This window comes from Tachypleus tridentatus, chromosome 13, assembly GCF_004210375.1.
Source record: "Tachypleus tridentatus isolate NWPU-2018 chromosome 13, ASM421037v1, whole genome shotgun sequence".
Lineage (NCBI taxonomy): Eukaryota > Metazoa > Arthropoda > Merostomata > Xiphosura > Limulidae > Tachypleus > Tachypleus tridentatus.
In genome coordinates, this window is record NC_134837.1 from 154,586,663 (window position 1) to 154,609,685 (window position 23,023).

General features: G+C 30.4%; 1 protein-coding gene and 1 long non-coding RNA gene across 13 annotated transcripts in view; both read right to left on the reverse strand.

Moving 5' to 3' along the window:
* Positions 1–22,346, reverse strand: part of LOC143240958 (anoctamin-7-like) — a 31,456-nt gene extending 9,110 nt beyond the window's left edge. The window contains exons 1-8 of one of the 5 annotated variants that reach the window (XR_013022066.1): positions 22,243–22,346; positions 20,397–20,531; positions 19,778–19,941; positions 18,470–18,552; positions 15,726–15,802; positions 10,655–10,760; positions 4,864–4,961; positions 3,328–3,465 (exon numbers count right to left, since the gene is read on the reverse strand). Coding sequence is in view for 4 of the 5 variants with exons in the window: in XM_076484278.1 (XP_076340393.1) it covers positions 3,335–3,465; positions 4,871–4,961; positions 18,470–18,552; positions 19,778–19,790 (318 nt within the window). In the remaining variant the exon portion in view is untranslated. Of the gene's footprint in view, positions 1–1,460; positions 1,740–3,293; positions 3,466–4,863; positions 4,962–10,654; positions 10,761–15,725; positions 15,803–18,469; positions 18,553–19,777; positions 19,942–20,396; positions 20,532–22,242 lie in introns of those variants that run through there. The other 4 variants (XM_076484278.1, XM_076484277.1, XM_076484279.1 and 1 more) reach the window with 4 other exon arrangements.
* Positions 22,347–22,653: 307 nt separating this feature from the next.
* The window catches only part of LOC143240960 (uncharacterized), a 46,822-nt gene continuing 46,452 nt past the window's right edge, over positions 22,654–23,023 (reverse strand). For all 8 annotated transcript variants that reach the window (XR_013022073.1, XR_013022074.1, XR_013022072.1 and 5 more), the window contains one exon: positions 22,654–22,710. This is a non-coding gene — a long non-coding RNA (uncharacterized LOC143240960). The remainder of the gene's footprint in view (positions 22,711–23,023) is intronic.

Here is a 23,023-nt window from a genome sequence, read left to right on the forward strand (position 1 = left end):
ATGTTTACTGTACTCAATATTTCCACTGAATTTCTGTTAAACTATGTTTACTGAACTCAACACTTCCACTGAGTTTCTGTTGTACTATGTTTACCGAACTCAACACTTCTACTGAGTTTCTGTTAAACTATGTTTACTGTACTCAACACTTCCTCTGAGTTTCTGTTAAACTATGTTTACTGAACTCAACACTTCCACTGAGTTTCTGTTAGACTATGTTTTCTGAACTCAACACTTCCACTGAGTTTCCATTGTACTAAATATGATGATTAATAGCATTTTGGTGTTTCACCTGTGATTTACCTTTCAATGTTCTTTGACAGAAACCTAAAACCTAATCCTTGACTTTGTTCTTACAATTTTGCACAATACTGTATATCGGTAATACTAGGGTTTAAATAATTTGTCTAAAAGAAATAAATCTGTAATGCTGAATAAATAACTTGAATTTCACTGACTGATTACAACTTGTTAAACTTTTACACAAAACCAAAAACTTGTTTCCGTTAGTAAAATCGCATAGCTATACTTGTTAAGAAACCATTACAGCCAGTAAGTTAATAATTGCAAACCTATTGGCATCATTGTGTATACAGGACTCAAGATGGTGCTAATATAAACAGCTTAAATTGCAAAGATCTAAATTTTTATAACAATCTGGTTAAAACTGGTTATGATTACAAGTTGTGGTGTCGGAACATCTGTTTGAAACATAATTTGAGCTAAATCATGTAAAAGAACTTGGAACTTATTGCAGCTTCAGTTAAGTATATGATGTAGTTGGTTAACTTATGTGTAGTAAAAGAAAATGTACTATATCAAGTAAAGATTAATAGCCATCTTGTCACTACTCTGACATCATTACTTGAACAGTAGATAACCTGGCATGTAAAGCTAATAGTTGAAATTAAGTACGTATATAGGCAAATAATATGAACGTTCATATACGTTATAAACAATCACAACTCCATTTTAAAATAAGTTTCATTTTTACTGAAATTTGTCATCAATAGAGCAAAATGTAGGAATATCGAGGCCTTTTGTTGCCCATTTTTAAACGAAATAATTTGAAGTAAGGATTATGTTTTGATACTGATCACTAACAACAACCCACATGAAGTAAAAATGTATCTCAAGATAGCTGGTATGGGTATTAAAACTTTAATTAAAATGAAATACTGAACAACGTTTCGACCTTCTTAAGTCATATTCTGGTAAACAGGTCAAAACATTGTTCTGTACTTTATTTTAATTACGTTTTAATACCTATACCAGTGTCTTGAGAATACAATAACAAAATAGCTGTCAGCATAGCTGAAAAACTAAGATTCTGCTCTATCTAAGTGTTTAGTAGAGGTTTTATAATAATATCTATTATCTTAGTTGTAACTGAATCCGCATGAGTTAGTAGCCTCACGCTAAGAGGATATAGAAACACATATACCATTAAAGTAACTTACACCGACTGTGATACTGGTTTCTTTGACATTAACGTCTGCGACCTTTCGTTTAATTTCTTCTGGTATTTCTTGAGACTTCAGGTCGATGTGCCTCCAGAAGTCTGAAGTTGTGATATCTGTTATTTGATCTGAGGTTTGTTGACCACTGGCACTTCCAGCTTGAAATGGCCAATGTGTTAGAGAAGCACTAGCAAGCAACAATAGCGCAGAAAGCTGAGACATCATAATATTCCATCAAACTGGTACTTAAAAGGAAATAGCAGCTAGTTGCAGTTCAAACTGAAAAAGAACAACTTTGCCCTTAACCACAATAAAATATCCAGTAAAAAACCTAAATGTACAGCAGAATAAATTTTTGTTTAATATGTACGCCATGGAAATTTAAATCTATTTTAAATATCAATTAAGAATTCTGTACCATATTCCTACCAAAATAGAATCAAACTCTTAGGATAACAGGAATATATTTCAATTACTTTACTGTCTAATCTTTTTATTATTTTTTTGCTTACAAAACAATTCTATTTCATAAACATTACATTCATGTATAGAATGGATTATATACAAATATATCTCAGCTAAGTTATGAATTAAGACTTATCACTAAAGACTAATCAGAAGTTATTAACTCTAATAACTCTTCTGTGTATATTTAGTGTAAAAAAAATCAAGGTTTGAAATAAAACAAACTTCAAAGTATGAATATTACATTACTTCACTATCTGGGTAACTTGAAATGTCATAATGAAAATACCTAAAAGGCTAAAATCTAAATATTTCTTACAACTGATTGGTTCACACATGACTGTCAAATGATTGTTATTATTTACTAATAACAGCCCTCACTCAATTACTGGAAGAGTGTTTGTACGTCACAAAGAAGTTTTGTATCACAACATTATTGTCTACATTTTAAGAGCTTCAGACTGTGATTTCTAACAGATTTACCATTACACATTTGTTTTAATATCTACATTTGTTTCAATATAGTTTTCTTTTTTGCATGTGATGTATATTGTTGGCCATGTATTGCACAAGTCCCATCTGTTCTTGATATTTGTAGAAGATTCTCGAGTAAGATTAATATTTATTTATTTTACGAAAACACAAGCATCTTCCAACTTTGGTGAATATTCTAGAAACTCACAATAAACTATATAAACCAACATGCCAAGAGCAGGAAGAATATTATTAGTCAGTTAAAGTCAGTGTGATATAGGCCTCAGAAGCTATAATTGTGATTAACACCAATTAATCATAAAACTACAAAATTGGAGACCAGGTGTGCAGTAGATTTTGAACATTACAAACCATTCAATTTCAACACATTAATTTGGGATGTTATTTTTCTACAAGGACATAAAATAGCATCCCTGGAAAAAGTCAGCTTTTAACCAGTGCAAAGCCATCCAACATAGCCAGCTTAAGTGATATGTGACAGTCTCAACTTGGATTGAATTTGCTTGTCATGGGCCTGGACTGTCAATAAAATATTGAGTTCTAGACCATATATAAAACTCAGTATTGTTTCTAAAACTCTTGTACCTAAACCCTAATTTGTAATAACTGTAATTATAATTTGTGTCGTTTTTCTTTTTTTTGTATATTTTAATATATTTGTGTCATAATAGAGAATAGTACATGTCAATCTTGTTGGCAAATATCATATTTTAATACATACTAACATTGAAATAACAACAAAATTCAAATTACTGATTATTTAGAGCAATATTACATAATGTAACATAATAAATCAGAGACTTGCCTGAAATAAAAAATATGTAATATTGTCAATTTCAATTCTTCTTAACAGACTAAAACTAAACAGCTTACTGTATTCACCATACTGTGCACTCACCAATGTTCTTAACTCTTTATGCAACAGGTCGTCGTAAGAAAAACTTCCTAGCATCGAGCCTGATTTCTGTGATGTTGTTCAGTAAAGCAAATAATGGTGCCAGAGGAAATGCAACCACAAAAATTGTGACAAATCCAAACTGCAACACTGGAGAAGGAGAACAAATTACAGAAACGTTTATTAACTAAACTGTACATTTAATGTTTGAGGAAGTTTTTATGATTTAGACAGTAAAATATAGTGTAAAGTTACTGTAATTAATGGACTACAATAACAATAACACATGTGGTGACTCCTTGGAAGTATCAAACTTTATTACAGAGAAAATCTAACCTCATGGAGTTGATTCAGGTCTAGAGGTGGTTGAATAACAGATTTAATTTCTAGTTTGACATAGAAGTCAAGACAGAAACATTAACATAAAAATCAAGTAGCATATTAATAATGTTTCGTTTAAAAAACAAACAAACTAAAACACAGACAAGGACCTTTAAAATTGCTCTTCCATAAAATACTAATCATTGAAGTGGTGTAGGTGTTTTACAGGTATTTAATAAATGTTTCCTCTATACATTACACTGTTCTGAAAAAAAGCTGAAACCCATAAAACTAAAAAAAAAATACTTTGTTTGTTGTTAAATGCAAAGTTGTACAATGTGGAATTTGACCCATAACCACAGCAGGAATCAAATGTTTAATCTTTGCATTATAACCCTTTAGGCTTAACAATAAACACAATTCACATCCATTTCTACATCATCAAAAACATTCTAAATGCTGCTCCAACTACTTTTTTCACATACATTATCATCATATCACACATTTAATCTTTACTGTTAATTATACATTAAATATTTAAAAGTATTTTAAACTACATTGGAGGAACTTAAAATAATATACCATTCATTTCCATAGTAGCCATGTACTCAGTTAACTAGAATTAGAATAACTTGATTTTAAGGCTGTTGAATGATGTACAAACTACAAGGTCATTGTCAAAGATTTAACATTTTTCACAGACATGGAAAAAGTACCATTTTAACGTGTTCAAGTTTTTATGTACAACATATTTATCTATTAATGTAATTATTTTCATATCATTATTTTAGTTCAACTTAAGCCTTACTCATTTTAAGATATACACCAAAAAGACCCATTTGTTCTTGGTTTATTTAGTTGTAGTCACTCTCCCACTGAGTGGGTGCATGGTTTTCATGAACACACTCACCCTTTTTATACACTAACCATTTCTTGTAAAGCCGTAACAGCCATCAAGATAAATACAAAAATATTTTTACCTAGTTTTAAAATAAAAACAGGTTTTATTGCTGACATGAATGTATAAATAATGTAATTTTACATACAATCTGACTTACTACATGTTTGACTGAACATTAATAAACTACAAATCTTGAAAACATCAAAATCACTTTTTGAAAAAAAAATACAACACAGTTCATAAGTCTCAAAATGAGCCAACTGTCATAGAAAATGATCTTACATGAAATTATTACAATAAATATCTACTTTAACTAAAAAACTTACAAAATACCCATTTCTGCCACTGCGTTAACAAACTGCTTCCATACCACAATTATAGCTAACTGCAAAGAGAGTTCAAACAAACACGCTCCTGTTCCACACTAAAATGAAATGTAGAAAAACAATTTCAAAATTACTCTGGCAATACTACTTTATAAAATATTTCAGAAAGGACACAAGACTGAAAAGTACAATAACTTATAAGTTGGTGAGCGAGAGCACTAATAGCATGCCCAGGACCAAATGTTCCGAAAAAATAACGTGTTTAACTTTCTCATGACAGGTTTAATCCCAGGAACTGACCTAATAATTATTATGTGCTTGTTATAGTATTACAATGTATTCACATCATTTGGCAGGCTTTAAGTAAACATAAAAGTTTTTTGCACAACAAAGATTATATTTTTTAATGGAGTATTTCTACTAAAAATGTATCTGTGAATACTTACATATGTATAGATATATAAATAGAGAATTTCTGTATACAAGTCTGAGTGTTGATTTCCATGTTTAGATTAAAAATACTTTACTTAGTCTCAAAAATTTCAAACTTTTTTGTGTAATATCTAAACCTAAAGCCTTGTTACTGGTGTAACCCCTGAGGCAGTAAAGAATGACTGTCTGGAATGACTTCAAATTGTGATATTAAACTATTTATGTTTATACTAAATAGTTTTATGCTCATAATAGTGTGTGCATGTATATACATTGTTAAATTTTATTGTTTTATTGCATTTATAACCCTTGACTAATTACTATTCATGCCTTAATAAGTTGTAAATCATGTGAAAAATATGCAGCTTTTGTTATGCTTTTGAATTCCATTATGCACAAGCTACTCATGAACATTTTTTAAAATACTATTATTATTAGTTTTTTTGTTTGTTTGTGTTTGTTTTTTTTTAATTTTGTGCAAAGCTACACAAGGGCTATCTGCACTAGCTGTCCCTAATTTAGCAGTGCAAGACTAGGGGGAAGGCAGCTAGTCATCACCATCCACTGCCAACTCTTGGGCTACTTTTTCACCAACAAATAGTGGGATTGACTATACCATTATAATGACCCCACGGCTGAAGGGGCGAGCATGGTTGGTGTGACGGGATTCAAACTGCCACCCTCAATTTGCAAGTCAAGTGCCTTAACCACCTGGCCATGCCAGGCCTATTATTAGTAGTAGTAACAGTAGTACTTATTTTACTTAATCTAACCTAACTGATGTAAAGAAATTCCTATTTTTAAACAATGCATTTCCCATGGCAATCAAGGTTAAATCAAAAGCAAAATATGGAATTATATTTACAGGAAACATTGCAACATGATAAATCACTTGACAGATGAAAAACATGGCTTTCTATTGGTTTTTAAGTAACACCGTACTGAGTGGCTCAAACACTTATTGGTAATTTCTAATAAAGAGGACATCACAAGTGGGTGTGGCAAGATGGATTTGATTTCATGTCTCTGAGACCAAGTAATATCAAAGGCTATGAAAATTATAGTATGTCTAAGCAAAATTATATCATAATAAGTGATTTACATTAAATTTCATTTTTTACTTCTTGGAGGGGTGGTAAATAAATTAAAGAAGAAAATGCCTAGAGAGAAAATGTTACAATTCTTATACTAGAAAATTCTAGTTTTTCTATTTTAAATATTGCCTTCTGAAAGTTAAATCTTTAAACTTGTATACCATTAAAATATGGATTATGAGCTATGTTTTCAGGGTTTATTTATTAGTATATCATAAAAAGAAAATAGTTAAATCAACTTTTGAATGTAACTCATGCCTTGAGGCATGAACAGAAAAAGTTGTCTACAGAGAAAGGGTTAATAATGCTATTTTTTGCCAGCTAAGAGGAAGTGTACTTTGAATAAAAATCAATATTTCATGTTTTTTTTCCATGAATTTATGACTTCAGGTCCAAAATATCGGTGCAAATACAGGACTTCTTACAGTTATTTGTTGATTTCCATTATATTATTGAGCAAAACATTGTTTAACCAGGTTTCAGATTGAGCATATACAGATTGATAATGTAGGTTATAGATCAGTGTTGTCTGTGTAAAGTAGATTACCTTAAACAGTGCTGGTTATGTGGGAGCTTATATACATATATTAAAATGCCATTCAAATGTAGCTTGTTAGAACAAGTAAGAAGAAATTTAGGTATGTTACTTTCTAATCTAAATTACATTTGTCTGTGTATAAATAAATAATTATCACTGACCTTGGATCTTATCTTAGCCTAGATCTCTACTACTGTTAGTAGCAATAAAACAATGCAGGTGTCCTAATGATACTCAGGCCTAAACACAGGTCTTAGCAACACTGAATGAGATGTTCAAATTGGAGATAGATTTACAATGCTTTATGTTTAGTGTCAATTCTACAACATAGTGGCAATGCTGGATACTTATAATTTCTTGGGAGTAAATTTCAAAAACCAAACATTCTTAAGAATATGTCTAAGAGGCAACTTTAAAAAGAACATTGGAAAAAAAATCACTAAAGTCCTTAATTATAAAACATATTTAGTTTTATAAATACAGTATAAAATCAAATCCTATTTGCAAATTTCAATTTAAACTAAGAACAAACAATACAATTATTAGTAAAATATTCCCTTCAATGTTTCAGTTACTTTTAACTTATTTAAATTCTTAAATCATAATATCCTTACATATTTAGAAGTTAATTAACTTAATGGCCATTTTGGCCAACTGACCACCATTTTTGCATACAATCTTCACATGACTATATCAACTTTAAAGACACTTTACAACATTCATGTTTCGAAATTACCAGGAGATATAAATGAAAATCTGAAAATGACAAGTTGTCTTAATTATTTTGGAAGTGCAAAAGTAAATAAAAAAATAGGATTTTATAAATAATAAACTGCAAACAAAGAAAACACCAATATGTTAGTTATTATGAGTTAAAGAACAGGAAAGTGGCAATTACATTCCACATTTAGTTTATTAAAAATTACAAGATTACTGGGAAATTAAAAGCCTCTAGAAGGCTTATTTTCTAAAGTTATCTAAAAATAAAAGTTAACATTTTTCTTAAACTGAAAATTGTTTCCAATAATACTTACTATTCACCAACACTATAGCTAGAATCTCACATTGATAAAAGCATAGGGGGCAATGCAGGCATGATCCACAAACAAAGCATTTGTACAGAACAGGAATGTACCAAGAGAAAAAAAATGGTACAAGAGTGTGGAAATTACACCCTACCTCCAGAACAGATATGCTCTTCACTTGGAGCTTAGTTCCTATATCAAAGGCAGAACAGAATATGAGTAATCATCAGTTAGGCCACCCCTGACCAGACAGCCAAGATTCTATGAATCAGGGTTGAAATTAAGGGGTTGTAGTACCTACATCCCATGTTGCTGGCTATGGTTATCAGACCACAATGTTATATGTATATATTTATATATACTTTAGATACCAACCTGTAACCACAGAATGTTGCATTTGGCACCATCAGAATAACGACAAGAAAGTAAGCAACACTTAACGAGTCCAAAAGGTAACACCCGAGGCTAGGAATGATGGGATCCCGTAGGTCATACTCAACAAAGGAACAGAACTCATCTGGTATGGAATTATGAACATTCGTTCTCAATCCCTAACCAAGTGGGTAAGGTGTATTCCACTTAACCCTGGAATTATGTGGAACCTGCACTCAACCAAGGACTTAGAATGGAACTGCTTTGGTTTCAGAATTACAATATAGTGAACCAACTTCTATGAATGATAACTGAAACTGGCACTGATCAAAGAGAAGGCTTTTGCACTCCCCAACTAGATAACTGTATGCAAAATATGAACCAAAATTATGTATAGGTTCCCAAGAAGGCTGGAGCCACTCTTACTGAAATGTGAAAAAAACATCCACGAACCCTAGAAGGAGGACCCCTGACTTTGCCCTCTTCTCCAAGAGTGGTTGAACACACTCAAAAACTTTGGTGGAAAAGCCTCTTGTCTGCCACAGATTCTCAAGCTCCACTAATACAGCCTGGGGTGCTAAAATGCACTGGGGATTCTTGAAAACAGAACTCTGCAAACTGTGCAACATTTGAATAAAGTTCCCTAAAATTTTTTTCAAAGCAAACCAATCACAATTTATTCAACATGAAGATTAGCAAGATCTTTTTAGCTGTATTCATGAATGTCCATGAGTGGCATTCCATAATAAGATAATATCATCTGGTAGGTGCCTAAATGATCTTACAGGGCACCTCATTTTGACAGAACCTGTTGCATACTGGTGGTAGTAATTATAGTAAAAGTAGTTGCAAGTATGAAGTCGAAAAGAGAAAGCATACCTGCCTCAGAAGCACTCACCCCAGAATGGGATACCATGAAAAATAAAGGGACCCTGAAAATAAAAGAGTATATGACTGAGGAAAATACTCATTTCTGGTAAAAGCCTAGTAGATGTGGTAAAAAAAAAAAGGAAGTAGTGGAAAACCATCAAAAGAAAAATCGCCAAGATCATGTAAGCAACAAGATAGGAGAGTAATAGAAGTATTCCACATACCAGCCGACACAATGTGTTCAAAGAACCACTGAACTGAACAGCTAATGACACTGGATATTGAGAAATAGCTTCAGTGTCAGCAGATGTTAAGTATGTTTTGGAATTATTATACAGTACTATGAATAAACTGTGTACAACAAAAAAATTTAAATAACAGTTTAACAGCTGAACTTTTACATAACAAAAAAACTGACAATGTTAAATATACTTTCTCTTGTCGATATCCAAACAATGAATTGTAATGTCCTGAATACCCAACAAACCTGTTGCATCAACAGATAAATTTTAACATAAACAACTTTCTTCACATGTAACATAAAGATAAAAATAAAATCTAAAAAAGTTAATTCTATATTGATGAACTATTGACACTTTCTCGATTGTTCTTTTTCATTTTAAGTCTCCTAAAATCTTAAAGGTAAAACCACAAGTTTGTGGGTAATTAAGCATAAAACTACACAATGGGTTATCTGTACTCTGCCCACCACCAGTATCAAAACCTAGTTTCTACCAATGTAAGTTTGCAGACATACTGCTGTGTCATTGGGGTAAGAAGTATAAGTTTAGGACATTTTAAAAAAATAAAGAATTCTATGCTATTTCAATAAGTTATTATCAAAATTTCCATGACCATTTAATTCACTGTAAAAACAATCAATGGAAAAAACATTTTAACTTGTTATATTTGGACTTGTGCATCAATAAATTATATTACTCAGCTAAAACATTAATTTTATCTGCAATATTCATAAATAAAGAGCCCTCATAATGCTGAGTTTATTTATAAATGAACAAAATATAATGTGCTTCAACATTTGATTACTTACCTATAATCTGAATTTGAAAGGGAATACCCTTTTTATGGTGTTACAAGTTTGTTCTTTTATTGCTTAAGACATATTTTTCTTACATATGAATTGTAATAATATCTTTGTATTAAAAACTAAAAACCAACAAAAGTAGAAAAAAATGAACACATAAAGGTAAATACAACAGTTTAGCACATTGCTTCAATAACTTAATCTACTTCAACCTACACATGCAGATATTAAAATGTTTCAAAAATCATGTTACATGTGAGTTTTAAGCACTTCTATCAACAGTGATAAGTTGGTCTACAAATCAACTTAAAAGATTAGTTTTTATGACTATGTATTATCAGCTGTCTTTTAGTACCATTTATTTTGTAGTACTTTGTAAACTACTACACTTCATATTTTAACACAAATTACTCACCTTTCTTTAAAAAATGTAATATAAAAAACTGATGAATAATAGTTCACAAACTTCAACATGTACATCTTCAAACTATTTTCATAATCACTTTGAGTGCGATGTATTTCTATATACAATATTTCAGAACAGTATTAACTATTTTACAAAACGAATATTAACATACAGAAAAAGGTTGACATAAATAAAAAATGTTTGATAAACTACCTTAACACTAATGACAACCAATTGATAATACTATTAAACTTGTCATTTAACATCCATCATGTCAGAGGTTTTTAGAGCTCTTAGGTGAAACATTAAGTTCTATTCTTCAAATCAAATCTTTAGTGTATAAATATCTTGCTGTCTGAAAGTGAATTATTTCTTATTTACAAAATTCATTACTTTCCCTAGTGATAAATATCAAACTTTCTAAGTCTGGTTCAGGTCCAGCTTTTAAGTTACTCTGCTGCTGTCACATGGAGCAGAGATATTTCTGCAATGTACTTTTGCACAATTAGAAATACTATGGCCAAATATTTTTGTATTGAGGGAGAGGAAGTCATAATAAAATACAAATCATAGGAATTAAAGACCAATTTTTCATATTCTTCTTAATTTGTCCATGATCTAAATAAATGTTAAGCCTTATCTTAGCTTCCACCATTTTTGTTGTTGTTGTCAGAAGTAGGATAACAATGACTGTTAATCAAGACACTTGTGGTCTAGATACACTAGTTTCCATGAAATTAGCAAACACATGTTAATCTTTAAATCAAAACGATTAACTTCATTCCATATTGCAATAGAAAAAAAGAGCTTTACATTCTAGTTTTGCAGTAGAAATATCTTTTTATGGTAGTTTTTATACACATATTTAGTACTCTTTGACAATTTTAAAATATATAACATGCAGTAGTGAAGTCAATTTATGTAATACCTCTACAAAAACTGGCTGCATTAATAAGAGATGTTTTATTATTAATTGTAACATGATTTTATCTCACATTTTTATTTCAAAATGGAATTCCATATTTTAAAATTTATTTTATTACTAGCCTTCATACACAAGTCTTGAAGTTATAAAAAATTATGTTAAAACACACATATATCCTTAACATAAAATGCATGGGGTCGGTTTATTGGACAAATGCCATATTACAGATGGAATGTTCACTATATTTCTGAATTTATTATGCATATCTATACAAGATGTTGCAAGTTGTTAGTAGAGTGTACAAGTCTGATCCATATCATCTTGAATAAAGCTATAAAAAGTACATTTTACACAACAAGAAATAGGTGAATTTCATATCCCTAACTTTTCTTATTTAAGTGACCCACCAGGTTAAAGGTCATGATGCACACAAGGTTCAACACTGCAGCTGTCACTGTAGTGAGAGATACCATGCTGGTAAGTGTCTCATTGTCACTCAATGTGAAGTACAGAACAGTTTAAATGGATATTCTGTAAAAAATCACACCAGCCACAGCAGCAATAGCTACCGTTACCTAAAGTTACCATTACCGTTAACATAGTTTGTTAAGTCTATAAAGAATCACTGCATCAAGACCTAGTGTAACATGGAATATATATGTAAATTTAAAATAGTTTTAGGGAACTTAAAAAAAACACACTTTGCTAAAGCAAACTATAACTGGAATCTGACAAAGTCCAGATCTCTTCACACAATTGGAGGTTGTTTGTCCTTTTACAGAGTGGTTCACAAAGTCTTCACCTAGATTTTCAAGGCAGCAAATTGTTTTGTGGGATATGATAAAACATAAACCATAAAACCTGCAACTGATCAAATAACTCTAAAGTTATGCTTTATGTGGCATCTTAACCCATTTTATAATTATTAAAAATGGGCAATTTCTCAATTTTTTGTTTGTCAGTGTTTGGGACCTGTACAAAAATATCTTTCTTCCAGATACCATGTAAGTTGGTCAAAATATGGCTGAGTAAATGATCAACAAATATTTCTAAACTATGCTTTTTTCAGATCTCTCACCTCCCCACCCCAAAAAAAAAAGTAAAAAAAAAAAATTCAAAATGGGCAAATCTAGCTATTTTTGTTTGTCATTGTATTGAGCTCATGAATATTTATATTTGTGCCAGTTGTCTTCTAGACTGCTGTAAATATAATCACACAAGAGACCAAAATATATATTTTTGTGTTGTCTGACATATGACCCCTTAAAAAAGCCTAAATAAAAAAATGAAAATACTAACTGGACATACTGGACCAAAGTATGACCCTACCAAGTTTCAAGATAATCTGCCAAGATATGTAGGTATGGAAATCGACTGGAAAGGGTTTGGAAGAAGATGAAACAATAGAAAAACTATACCTCTTTCATGATGATGAGGAACCCACGTGAACTAAAAATGTATCTCAAGATGGCTAGTATGGGTAGTAAAACTCTTTTTCTTAACCTGAAGGCCTGAGAGACCTAAGAAGGTTGAAACATTGTTCTCTAATTTATTTTAATAAAAGTTTTAATACCCATACCAGCCATCTTGAAATACAGTACACATCTCTGTGGAGACATAATTATGAGAAATAACTGTCTCGAATACTATATTGCAAAAAATTGGTAATTGGATTCACTGGAAATAATAAAAAATCCTCCCAAGATTACAAAGTGCATCTTTTAAAAACAATTTTACTTTAAACATAGAACCAGAAATCAATGACCATGAAGTTATAAAGGTTATCTTAATTTAAGAATGCAGACTTACTCTAAAGCAGTACCACCTGCGGTACTAGGATATCTCTATTAAGCCTTTGAATGATCTCTAATCATTTGGGAAAAAAAAAAAAACCTTTAAAAGTAGACTCATTCTTGAAACACCACTGAAAACTTTTCTTGTAAATAGATTGGACCACCAAAAGATTGATAATAAGCAAAATACATGATTTCATAATTGTTGAGACAAAATTAAAATCTGCTTACTTAATCATATTATTTTTATTCATGTTATTGTTACACAAAACTAAATTAAAATCGACTGAGCATTTTCAACCACAACATAGACAGATATGCTATATGGAATGCTATGAATGTCCATGACTTACTTAAAAATTAATTATTTTTCAGTGAAAGATGCTTTATGTGGTTATAAGTACATAACAGATGCAACGTTGTTCCAAGTGACTGCTTTCATATTGGGCTCATGCTAAACAAGTCACAAAACCTTGATAAATAATTACTTCAAAAGATACAAATCTTTAGTTAAAGGGATGTTTTAAACACACTTGTTTTATTTAAAAGGGCTGTTTTTCTACTGGAATAATTTTATACGTGCCTAGTAGGGGTCGTGTCCCACTCTAAACACATATTTTCTCATTGTTGTGCATGAAAAAAGTTAGCATAGCAGATAATTAAAAATTAGGTATTTAAAATCCACAAATAGGGATCACAAAAAAATGTAAGCAAACAAAACTGTAGATCTATTGCTGACAGTTTACTCAAGCAACAAATAACCATTTTGATTCCACTATAAAATTATTTCAAATGATATTTATTGTGTTACAGGACTCCACTGAGATTTCTGCAAGAAACTGACAGTAATTTTAAACTTACTTCCCGGCCCTTAATTATGTCATGCTACGAAATTTTTTAAGTCCTTCATTTTTATCCATCAAAAAATCCAGTGTTTTACTAGTATGTACATTAGTTGGAAACTAAAGCTTGGGCATTTTCTATTGTTTTTATTGGAAACAGACACAACAAAATTAGGGGGTTCTGATGATGGATATTGTTATTCAAGCCACTGTTGTTCATCATTTCTCAAATTTATTTCCCTGGCAATATTTCAACAGGTGTTTGACACTGGATGATTACCATAACAGATGTCACTATTCAATATCACATCGGTCATTCTTTCTACTGTTTTTTCTACTTAGCAGAAGTCACAAGTACGTATTCAGTATTTATTACCACTGCATATATTACTCTTTCATATAGCTATTGCAATTTTAAATTGGTAGTGGTAGTAAATGTTATTGGTAAGTGGCAATTTAGCAATGTGTGCCACTGAATGAATTATTTGTGTTGCCTTATTCTAACAAACACTTGTACACAGCAGGCTGTTGAAGAACAAACATATTTGTTATGTAAACCTATCAAAGTAAGCATGTGACTGTGTCTGTTTATGTTGCACTAACCTTTGTTGTATTACATTAAAAGAAACATTATTCCATTCTGATGAGGTTCCTTTGTTGCTGTTCATCTTTTGTTACATAATAGTTCAAGCTGATGGAAGCTAGTCATTAAATTTGTGATCATACAATCTTTGCCTTCACAATGGTCCTTTGAGAACAACTTTACAGTTTGTGTTTGTTGCAGGTGTATACCAGTAAATATGTTTATTCTCTCTTGCACATTTGTTATTTATTTTTAATATGTGGTGGATGAGTGGAACATAAAGCAGAAGCAACAATAAACTGTTAAAAATATGTAACATTCAACTGAATTCACATGCACTTGTGAAGTTTAGAATGTATTCTCTATAAATGAATATAAAAAAAACATCTTAAGTAAAAATATAATTAAAACTCATTCTAGACTGTCAGAAAAATAAAGAAACAACATGAATCAAAATGCAGAGACTGTATTGTCAGGCTTACAGCTAAAGACTCTAACAAAGTAAATCAATACAGCTGCAAGTAATGTCTGTATTATTTTCTTAAGCTATAAATCCCTCTTTTAACTCCATGCCTACAGTACTTATCAAAATAGTTTGTTTACTTTTTAAGAGTCCCGAGTTGTCAGCTTGAAAATACAATTTTTATATTTTGATTCAACTTTTCTGATGATCCTTACACCCCTTCCCTAATTAATAATTTTTAATAATAATGTACACATACACACATATTCTTGTATATAGATAAATTTCTCATTCCCACTGAATACCAAACACCGTTACTGTGTTAAATAAAGTCTTCATTACCTATTGAACCTGTTTCTAAACTTCATTGTTCTCAAAATTGGTTCTTCTTTGAATCTGAAATCTTAAATATTCACATAACGCATTAGTGTACACACCTATATACTTCAAATTAATTCATAAGTAAATACTCACAAGTAGTAACATCACAGACCAGGAAAATATGGTGCACGCACTCGTCTCTTCCAAAAGGAAACACGTGGTTCGTTTACCTATTACCGTGTACATCACAGAATCATTTAGAAAAACACATCAGTAAATAACTAAGTAATAAATTTTCATATCTTGTAAGAAATAAAGTTCACACACGTGCCCTTAGAAGAAGAACCAAAACTGATTAAAACCTGCTGTAATATTCCTTCTGAAGTTCAATTTACATTATTTTTGAAGGGGATAATAAAACCACAACTTAAGTATTGGAACATCGAACTTGTTTGTTTGTTTTTTAAAAGAAGGGATAAAATGTAACGAGCTTTAAATGATTTGCTTTGTTTTGAATTTCACACAAAGCTATACGAGAGCTATCTGCACTAGTCATCCCTAATTTAGCAGTATAAGACTAGAGGGAAGGTAGCTAGTCATCACCACCCACTGCAAACTCTTGGGCTACTCTTCTACGAACAAATAATGGGATCGGCCATCATATTGTAATTACGAGTCAAGTGCCTTAACCACCTAGCAGCCAGGCTGGGAACTTTAAATGAGAATATTTGAAACAAGCATAAAAGTTGACATTTTAAACTTTCAATTTCAAACAATGTTCGATCAAGATCTTTTAAACTTTTATTATTCACATCTATTTTTTATACTTTGCTATCTTTTAAACTACATGTAATGCATTTATACTGAATTACTTAAAAAAGTGTTTTATCACCCTTTTAAAATTATACCTTTGAAGACCATATACCCAAAATAAATGTATTTTTCAAGAAGAATAAGGCATTTTTTTAAGTTTAATAATTTTCAATAATTTTAAGAAAGAATTCATACAAAAGATACATAGCTTGTTAATTTTGTTTGATAGAGTATATTTAGTTACAGTTTTGTTGTAAAACCAATACCAAACACTTTTAGTGTCATCATAAAACTTATAATCTGATAATCAACTACAACACTGTAAAATCATCATCAGTTGATAGATCTAGACTTGTATAAAAACAAGACAAATGGTGGGAAAAACTGGACAAAAAGTCAGATATTTGTTTTGATGTTTATTATAAATTGATAACTGCTGTTCTTACCCCTGTAATAAAGTTTACTTTCCTTTTCTTTACTTTGATAACTTAGCTAAATATTCTAGCCTTAGATTTTCCTGGTGATATAAAAACAAACCACATTATGATCAAGAGTTCAGGTAAGACATCATATCTGTGTGTTAAGAAATTTACATTTTTAAACATGTATTTTTGAGAAACTTTCTCAAAAAAATACCTCTAGCGAACATTCAAACATTATTTTTATAAGACAAAGTTTGAAAAGATGTTCAAAGGGAAATACTAGAGAGTAGCTGTAAATATCATACTGGAAACAAACAAACTTAAAAGTCCTGAGCACCCAATCAAGGCAGGAAAACAAGGTCAATTACTGAATCAAATTTTAATAGTATTTAAGTTCTTAGATTCTTCCTTTTTCTATGATTTACTTATCACCTCTGCAAGAATTGAATAATTTTATGTAAATTAGTTATTATAAAGTAGTTATTACTCAGGCAAGGCAAAAATTTTAGCTTTCTATCTTTTTCGTTTGTGATGTCATACACTAGGAAATTAAAGTCATTTATTATGCACACCTATCACAGCCTCTCTTTTACAAGCTACCAATAGTTCTCTCTGATGTTGTATATCCATAGACCTACCACTATTCTAGCAGGGAGCATTTAGTGTGGTAGTGCCATTAGTAAAGAACAAAAAAAGATGCTGGTAAATAGTACATTTTATGTTTTTCATGAACATTCTTTTATTACTGTAAAAGTAACTAAAATGAAAAAACAAGAAAGTTGTCAGGTAACATTAGCTAAAATAAACAATAGTAATAATAAATATTCTTCATATTGTTTAATGTAATTCAATAGGATAACATGAGCTGAATGTTCACCAAGTGATTTAAAACTTGTGAGGAAGGATTAATTGTTTGTTTGTTTGTTTAGAATCTCGCACAAAGCTACTCGAGGGCTATCTGTGCTAGCCGTCCCTAATTTAGCAGCACAAGACTAGAGGGAAGGCAGCTAGTCATCACCACCCACCACCAACTCTTGGGCTACTCTTTTACCAAAGAACAGTGAGATTGACCATCACATTAGTATGCCCCCGCGGCTGAAAGGGCGAGCATGTTTGTCGTGACGGGGATGCAAACCTGCAACCCTCAAAGGAAGAATTAATAGTTACACATGGTTCAAAAGTCAATAAAACTATAAGATTAAGAATAAACAGATGTTCATTGTCACAATTTGCTGTCATTCTAGCACAATAAAAAAGTAATTTACAATTATTTCATAATTTTTTATGATGGTTATGAGGGTGTTTAAATTGGCTGATCATTTAAAGAGTTTTAGCATGTAAAATAACAGATAAAATAAACTTTTTACTGACAGCAAACAACATCTGATATTTATTAAGGAGGTTTAAAGAACTACATAAGTGAAATTTGAAAATTTTCAAATGAAGTATTTTTAATCTTAACATGAAAAATCACTTTGTAATCATAACAGTCAACACTGACAACATATAATTAAAATATTTTTATGATTACTGTCAAAGTTTGTGATGACACAACTAGTACCTTCAGAATCACAGTAGATATACTGCCATGGTTAAATGTTCATGTCAAATACACAAGCCCATTGTGATAAAATTAATTACTAAGGTAAAAGTACACATTACCTCTAAAGTGTCAAAACTAGTCATATCCCAGTAGTGGGTAATTTTTTCTGAATACCTTTTCCACAATTCAAGAAATATTACAGCTGAAAGTAAATAAAAACAAAGTGATAAAGTTTATCATCACTAAAGACAGAAGTTGCAACAGAATACAAATTACTCTTTAAACTGATATGACTTATGAAAATTAATTCAACTATTTTTGTTCACCAAAGTGTTAGAAATAACAAACTTTGTAAAGTGTTATCTTTTTTCCTTGAAAAGTCCCAAATTACAGACAAAGATATCTCAAAGTAATAACATGCTTTTGAAATTAGTTTGAAGTGTTTGATGTGAGATTTCAGTTATAGAAGTTTGAAGTCTTGGATGTGTAGCAAATTTGATGTGCTTTATTTTGGTTTGAAATTAAGGCCATTTCAAGTATTGCAGGTATACAATGTTGGACGTTTTTATGTTGAAGTAACCCTTTTGCTATGGGCATCCATAACTACACATCTCATGAGGATTTTCTTGGTGAGTTACTTTCCCAAAATTCAGGTCCTTTGTAAAGGTCAGTTTTATGTTACTGGATATGGTAGCATGAGCATACATGCACCCTGACATTGTAACTTCTACACTGTTATCCAGGCACAGTTGAAAGATCAATATAATAAAAATAATAAATTTATATATATACAGGGTGTGGACAAGAAAAGTGGCCCCCTTGAAAATGCTGTTAATTTGTTATATATTTTATCAGATAACAGAAAAATGTGTAAAATGCACTTCATGAGATCTGTTCAAATATGATATCAAATAAATTAACATTTTCAAGGGAGGGGCACTTTTTTGTCCTCCCTTTTTATATAAATGTATAATGTTATCAAATTTAAGCTATTTTATATGAGTTATAGTTTGTAGTTATTCTAGAATGAAAAAAGGCATTATTTATATTAATTTTCTAATTGCTTATAGTGGTCAAATCTATCAAGCCCATGCAGAGTTTCATTAGTAAAAATAACAGACAAAACATTAAGTTTTTTTTTGTACAAAAATTTTTGATAATTATCTGGAGGTTATAAAAATTTTGTATGTGAAATTTGAACATTTTCTGATGCAAACAAGTATTTCTAATCTTAAAATCAAAATTACTATGCATGTTGGATAGTCAACATGCTAAAAGAAAATAGGCACAAGAAAAGCATTACTTAAAAATAGTCTTAAAACTAAATAACAAAAAATTTGATATTTTGTGTATGAAAGCTCTAACAGAGACTGAAGAAGAGAATATTATTTATACAACTTTAACATGTAAGTCTATATAATACTTACCCCAGAGTGACATAAAAACAGCAAAAAATACAGCAGCACCATTGTCGAAAAGATGTGTTATTCTGACAAAAGTGCATGTCTGTCCTAGTTGTCCATATTTACATCCTTTTATGTCACACCAAGGACATAAAATGGTGTCTTCGTATTACTCACAAATGTCCTTACTGTAAAAAAAATGGTTTTGTTTTAAGTTTATAGAATAAACACAGTACAGCTGAACATTTAAATCAATCATAATATACAACTGTCAATTTCAATGATAATGCCACATAAAATAACTGATTAACTGAAATTATGTTTAAATCAATTTGTCACAAAAATTATTAAAAATATTTTAAGGTACATTAATGGTTCAAAACATGTCAACCAATAAAAACTAATGGTTCCAATTATTATTCTTTGCAATTATTCCAGCTACAAATGGCTTGTGTGAAAATAATTAATTAGCTAAACACTAATTAATTAGTCCAGTGATTAATCACTTACCACATTCCATCAATCACATGGCTCAAAGTAACTGATTTATCCAAGGTATAATTTAGAAAATGATCAAACATGAGTTATAAAAACAACAAACTGTTTGATAACTCTTTTATCTTTTTCTTCCCCTTATTCATACCTGTGAGCATCACCCAACAAGGTAAAGCACCCATACAGAAAACACAACGCTCCTACTACTGAAGCTGGAATCAGCATACAGGTGTAAAATCCAAGCCAAGCAAAGTACAGGCCTATCTTAACTCCAAAATATTCCCTGAAAAAATTGAAAGGAACAAACAATGAAGTGATTCTTATCAAAATATAGTGGATACAACAACAAATGAGGAACTCCAAAAAATCCATCCATAAAAACCTTTTTTTTATAAAGATTTGTCTCAATTTTAAACTCTGACTGGTATGAGAACAAAGTGATTTTCATGCTAAAACTAATAAAATGTATATATCTTTAATATTACAGTTTCCAAATTTCATTTGCATAGCTTCTAGGATCTTCTAATTGAATATCAAGTTATTTTTGGTAAATATTTATATGTTATGCATTATTTTCTCTACCCTTACACTACATGAGCTTAGGCCATTTGTTTAACCTTGTAACCACACCAAAAAAAATGAATTAATATTTTTCCTTTCTAAAATCCCTGCAGATTACAATAAAAGCTTATCATTATTTATCCTGACTACCATCAGGCTTGCATCAGTTAAATATGACAACTTCCTATATGCTAAGCCTATGTAACAACCCAGGAATCACCTTGTATACACTTAGTTCAAATTACAGCATAAAATTATGTAATACACACGATCTTCAAAAGTATATACATATATTGCAAATAAATTAATCTATTTCTTCATTCATATATTCTAATGCTACCTAATAAGTATTTTTTTTTTACTTTTATAACAAAAAAAATATGTGCATAAAAAATAACAAAATTCTAGTATTTAACTCTGAATGCTGTAATTTCTTTTGTTGTCAAAGACTTAAAGTAATGAGAAATGCTAACCCAAATTTTCCATGGGGCTGTTTTTCATTTTTTCCCCAAATTATTTATTAATTTCAAACACACAATTTAGAGCACAAACAATAATAAACACAAAGCATACAATGTCTTATAATTATTACAATTTAACTGGTTTTCTAACCAAACATTGTGCATCAAAACAATTTCCTTATCTGGTTAAACTAAACATAGTGATAGCAGATTTGAATCTATGTTCCGAAAAACTTAAAAGCCATCCTGTGAACGAGATGGCATTATACATAAAACAGAATATTAAATATTTATTTTCTAATGGTTATCAATAATGTAATAGCAAATGTCAAAGACAGAAAGAGAGAGAATTATTTACATTTTTTGAAAGACTGTATGTAAGAGAACAGAGCTTCATGGGATGGCTTGGTAACTATAACATTATGTTATGTACGAGGAAAATCTGCAAATCTGAAAGTTGTATTCAATCTTAGTCAATCAAATACAAGTGACAAGATATCTAAGTTTAGCACTTTTTAACAAACAAGTGCCATCATGTGATACAGAAATGTAAACACTAAGACGTTACAAATTAAAATATTTTACTTTTGAAATTCAGAAATTAAAACTATATTATATAATAGAAACATCTAATTAACTACATACTAATGCTATTAGATTTACATCTCTTTTGGTTATTACCACATCTTTATAGAATTTTATAGCTCGAAGAAAATAATACATTAGCAACACGAGAGAATTCTCTCCCTCCTATCATGACTGACTTTCCTTACATATAATTATTGTATTTAGAATGATCTCTTTCAAAACACAACTAGTATGAATAAAACTCCAACTGAGACTCTAAACATGGCATACAAATATAAGATGTTTTTTTGGTAATTTCAATCTTTAGGTAAAATTCAAAACTTTTACCAAGTGATTTTTTATATTAAATAAATAAATTCTGTCCAGGTAATTATTAACACTCACTTGATGTCATCAAGAGGTTGTTTTTATATATTGCTGAAAACGAAGCCCGGTTGTTTGTTAACCATTTCCGAGGAGCTTTGTCATCTGAAGAATCACATTCCCCCCTAATAATACATCAAAATAAATTATCAACATAACCATTATTTTACTGATACAGGAAGTGAAATATCTCCAAGTATAATGACAACTAATAAAAATATGTTAAAGTGTACTTTACTGGAAAATAATATTAATAACAAACTACAGGAGCAATTATATCACACAAATTCATCAGGTCATAAACCTGATATAACACACACTGGCTGTAGAAATAACTGTGAACAATACTTTTAACATATGAAAAATTGTACTTTCTCAATACTTTATCAACATCAAGCACACTTGGAAAGAAGAATCCAACAAGTTAACTGACCTCATGTAAAGGAAAGGCAGCTTCGTACACATGATCATTGATGAGCTTGGTTATTCCTGAAAAAATAGGAGAAAAACACACTATAAATACATAAGGCATAAAATATTTAAATATGAAATATTTAATAAAACAATGTAAAGAGTGATTGCAATGACTTTTATTCATCACTATATATATCATATCATATATTCGAACACAGATATCATACGTAACAAACACAAGCACACACATGTCAAGTACTACAGGGTTGCCAGTGACTAAGCCTTTTTTAGTAGCTTAAGAAGCCTATAACCATATTATTATTTACCAAATTTTCACTTTCTTATTTTGATGAAATAAGGTTTCATTATACTGTTCTGCTGAACCATT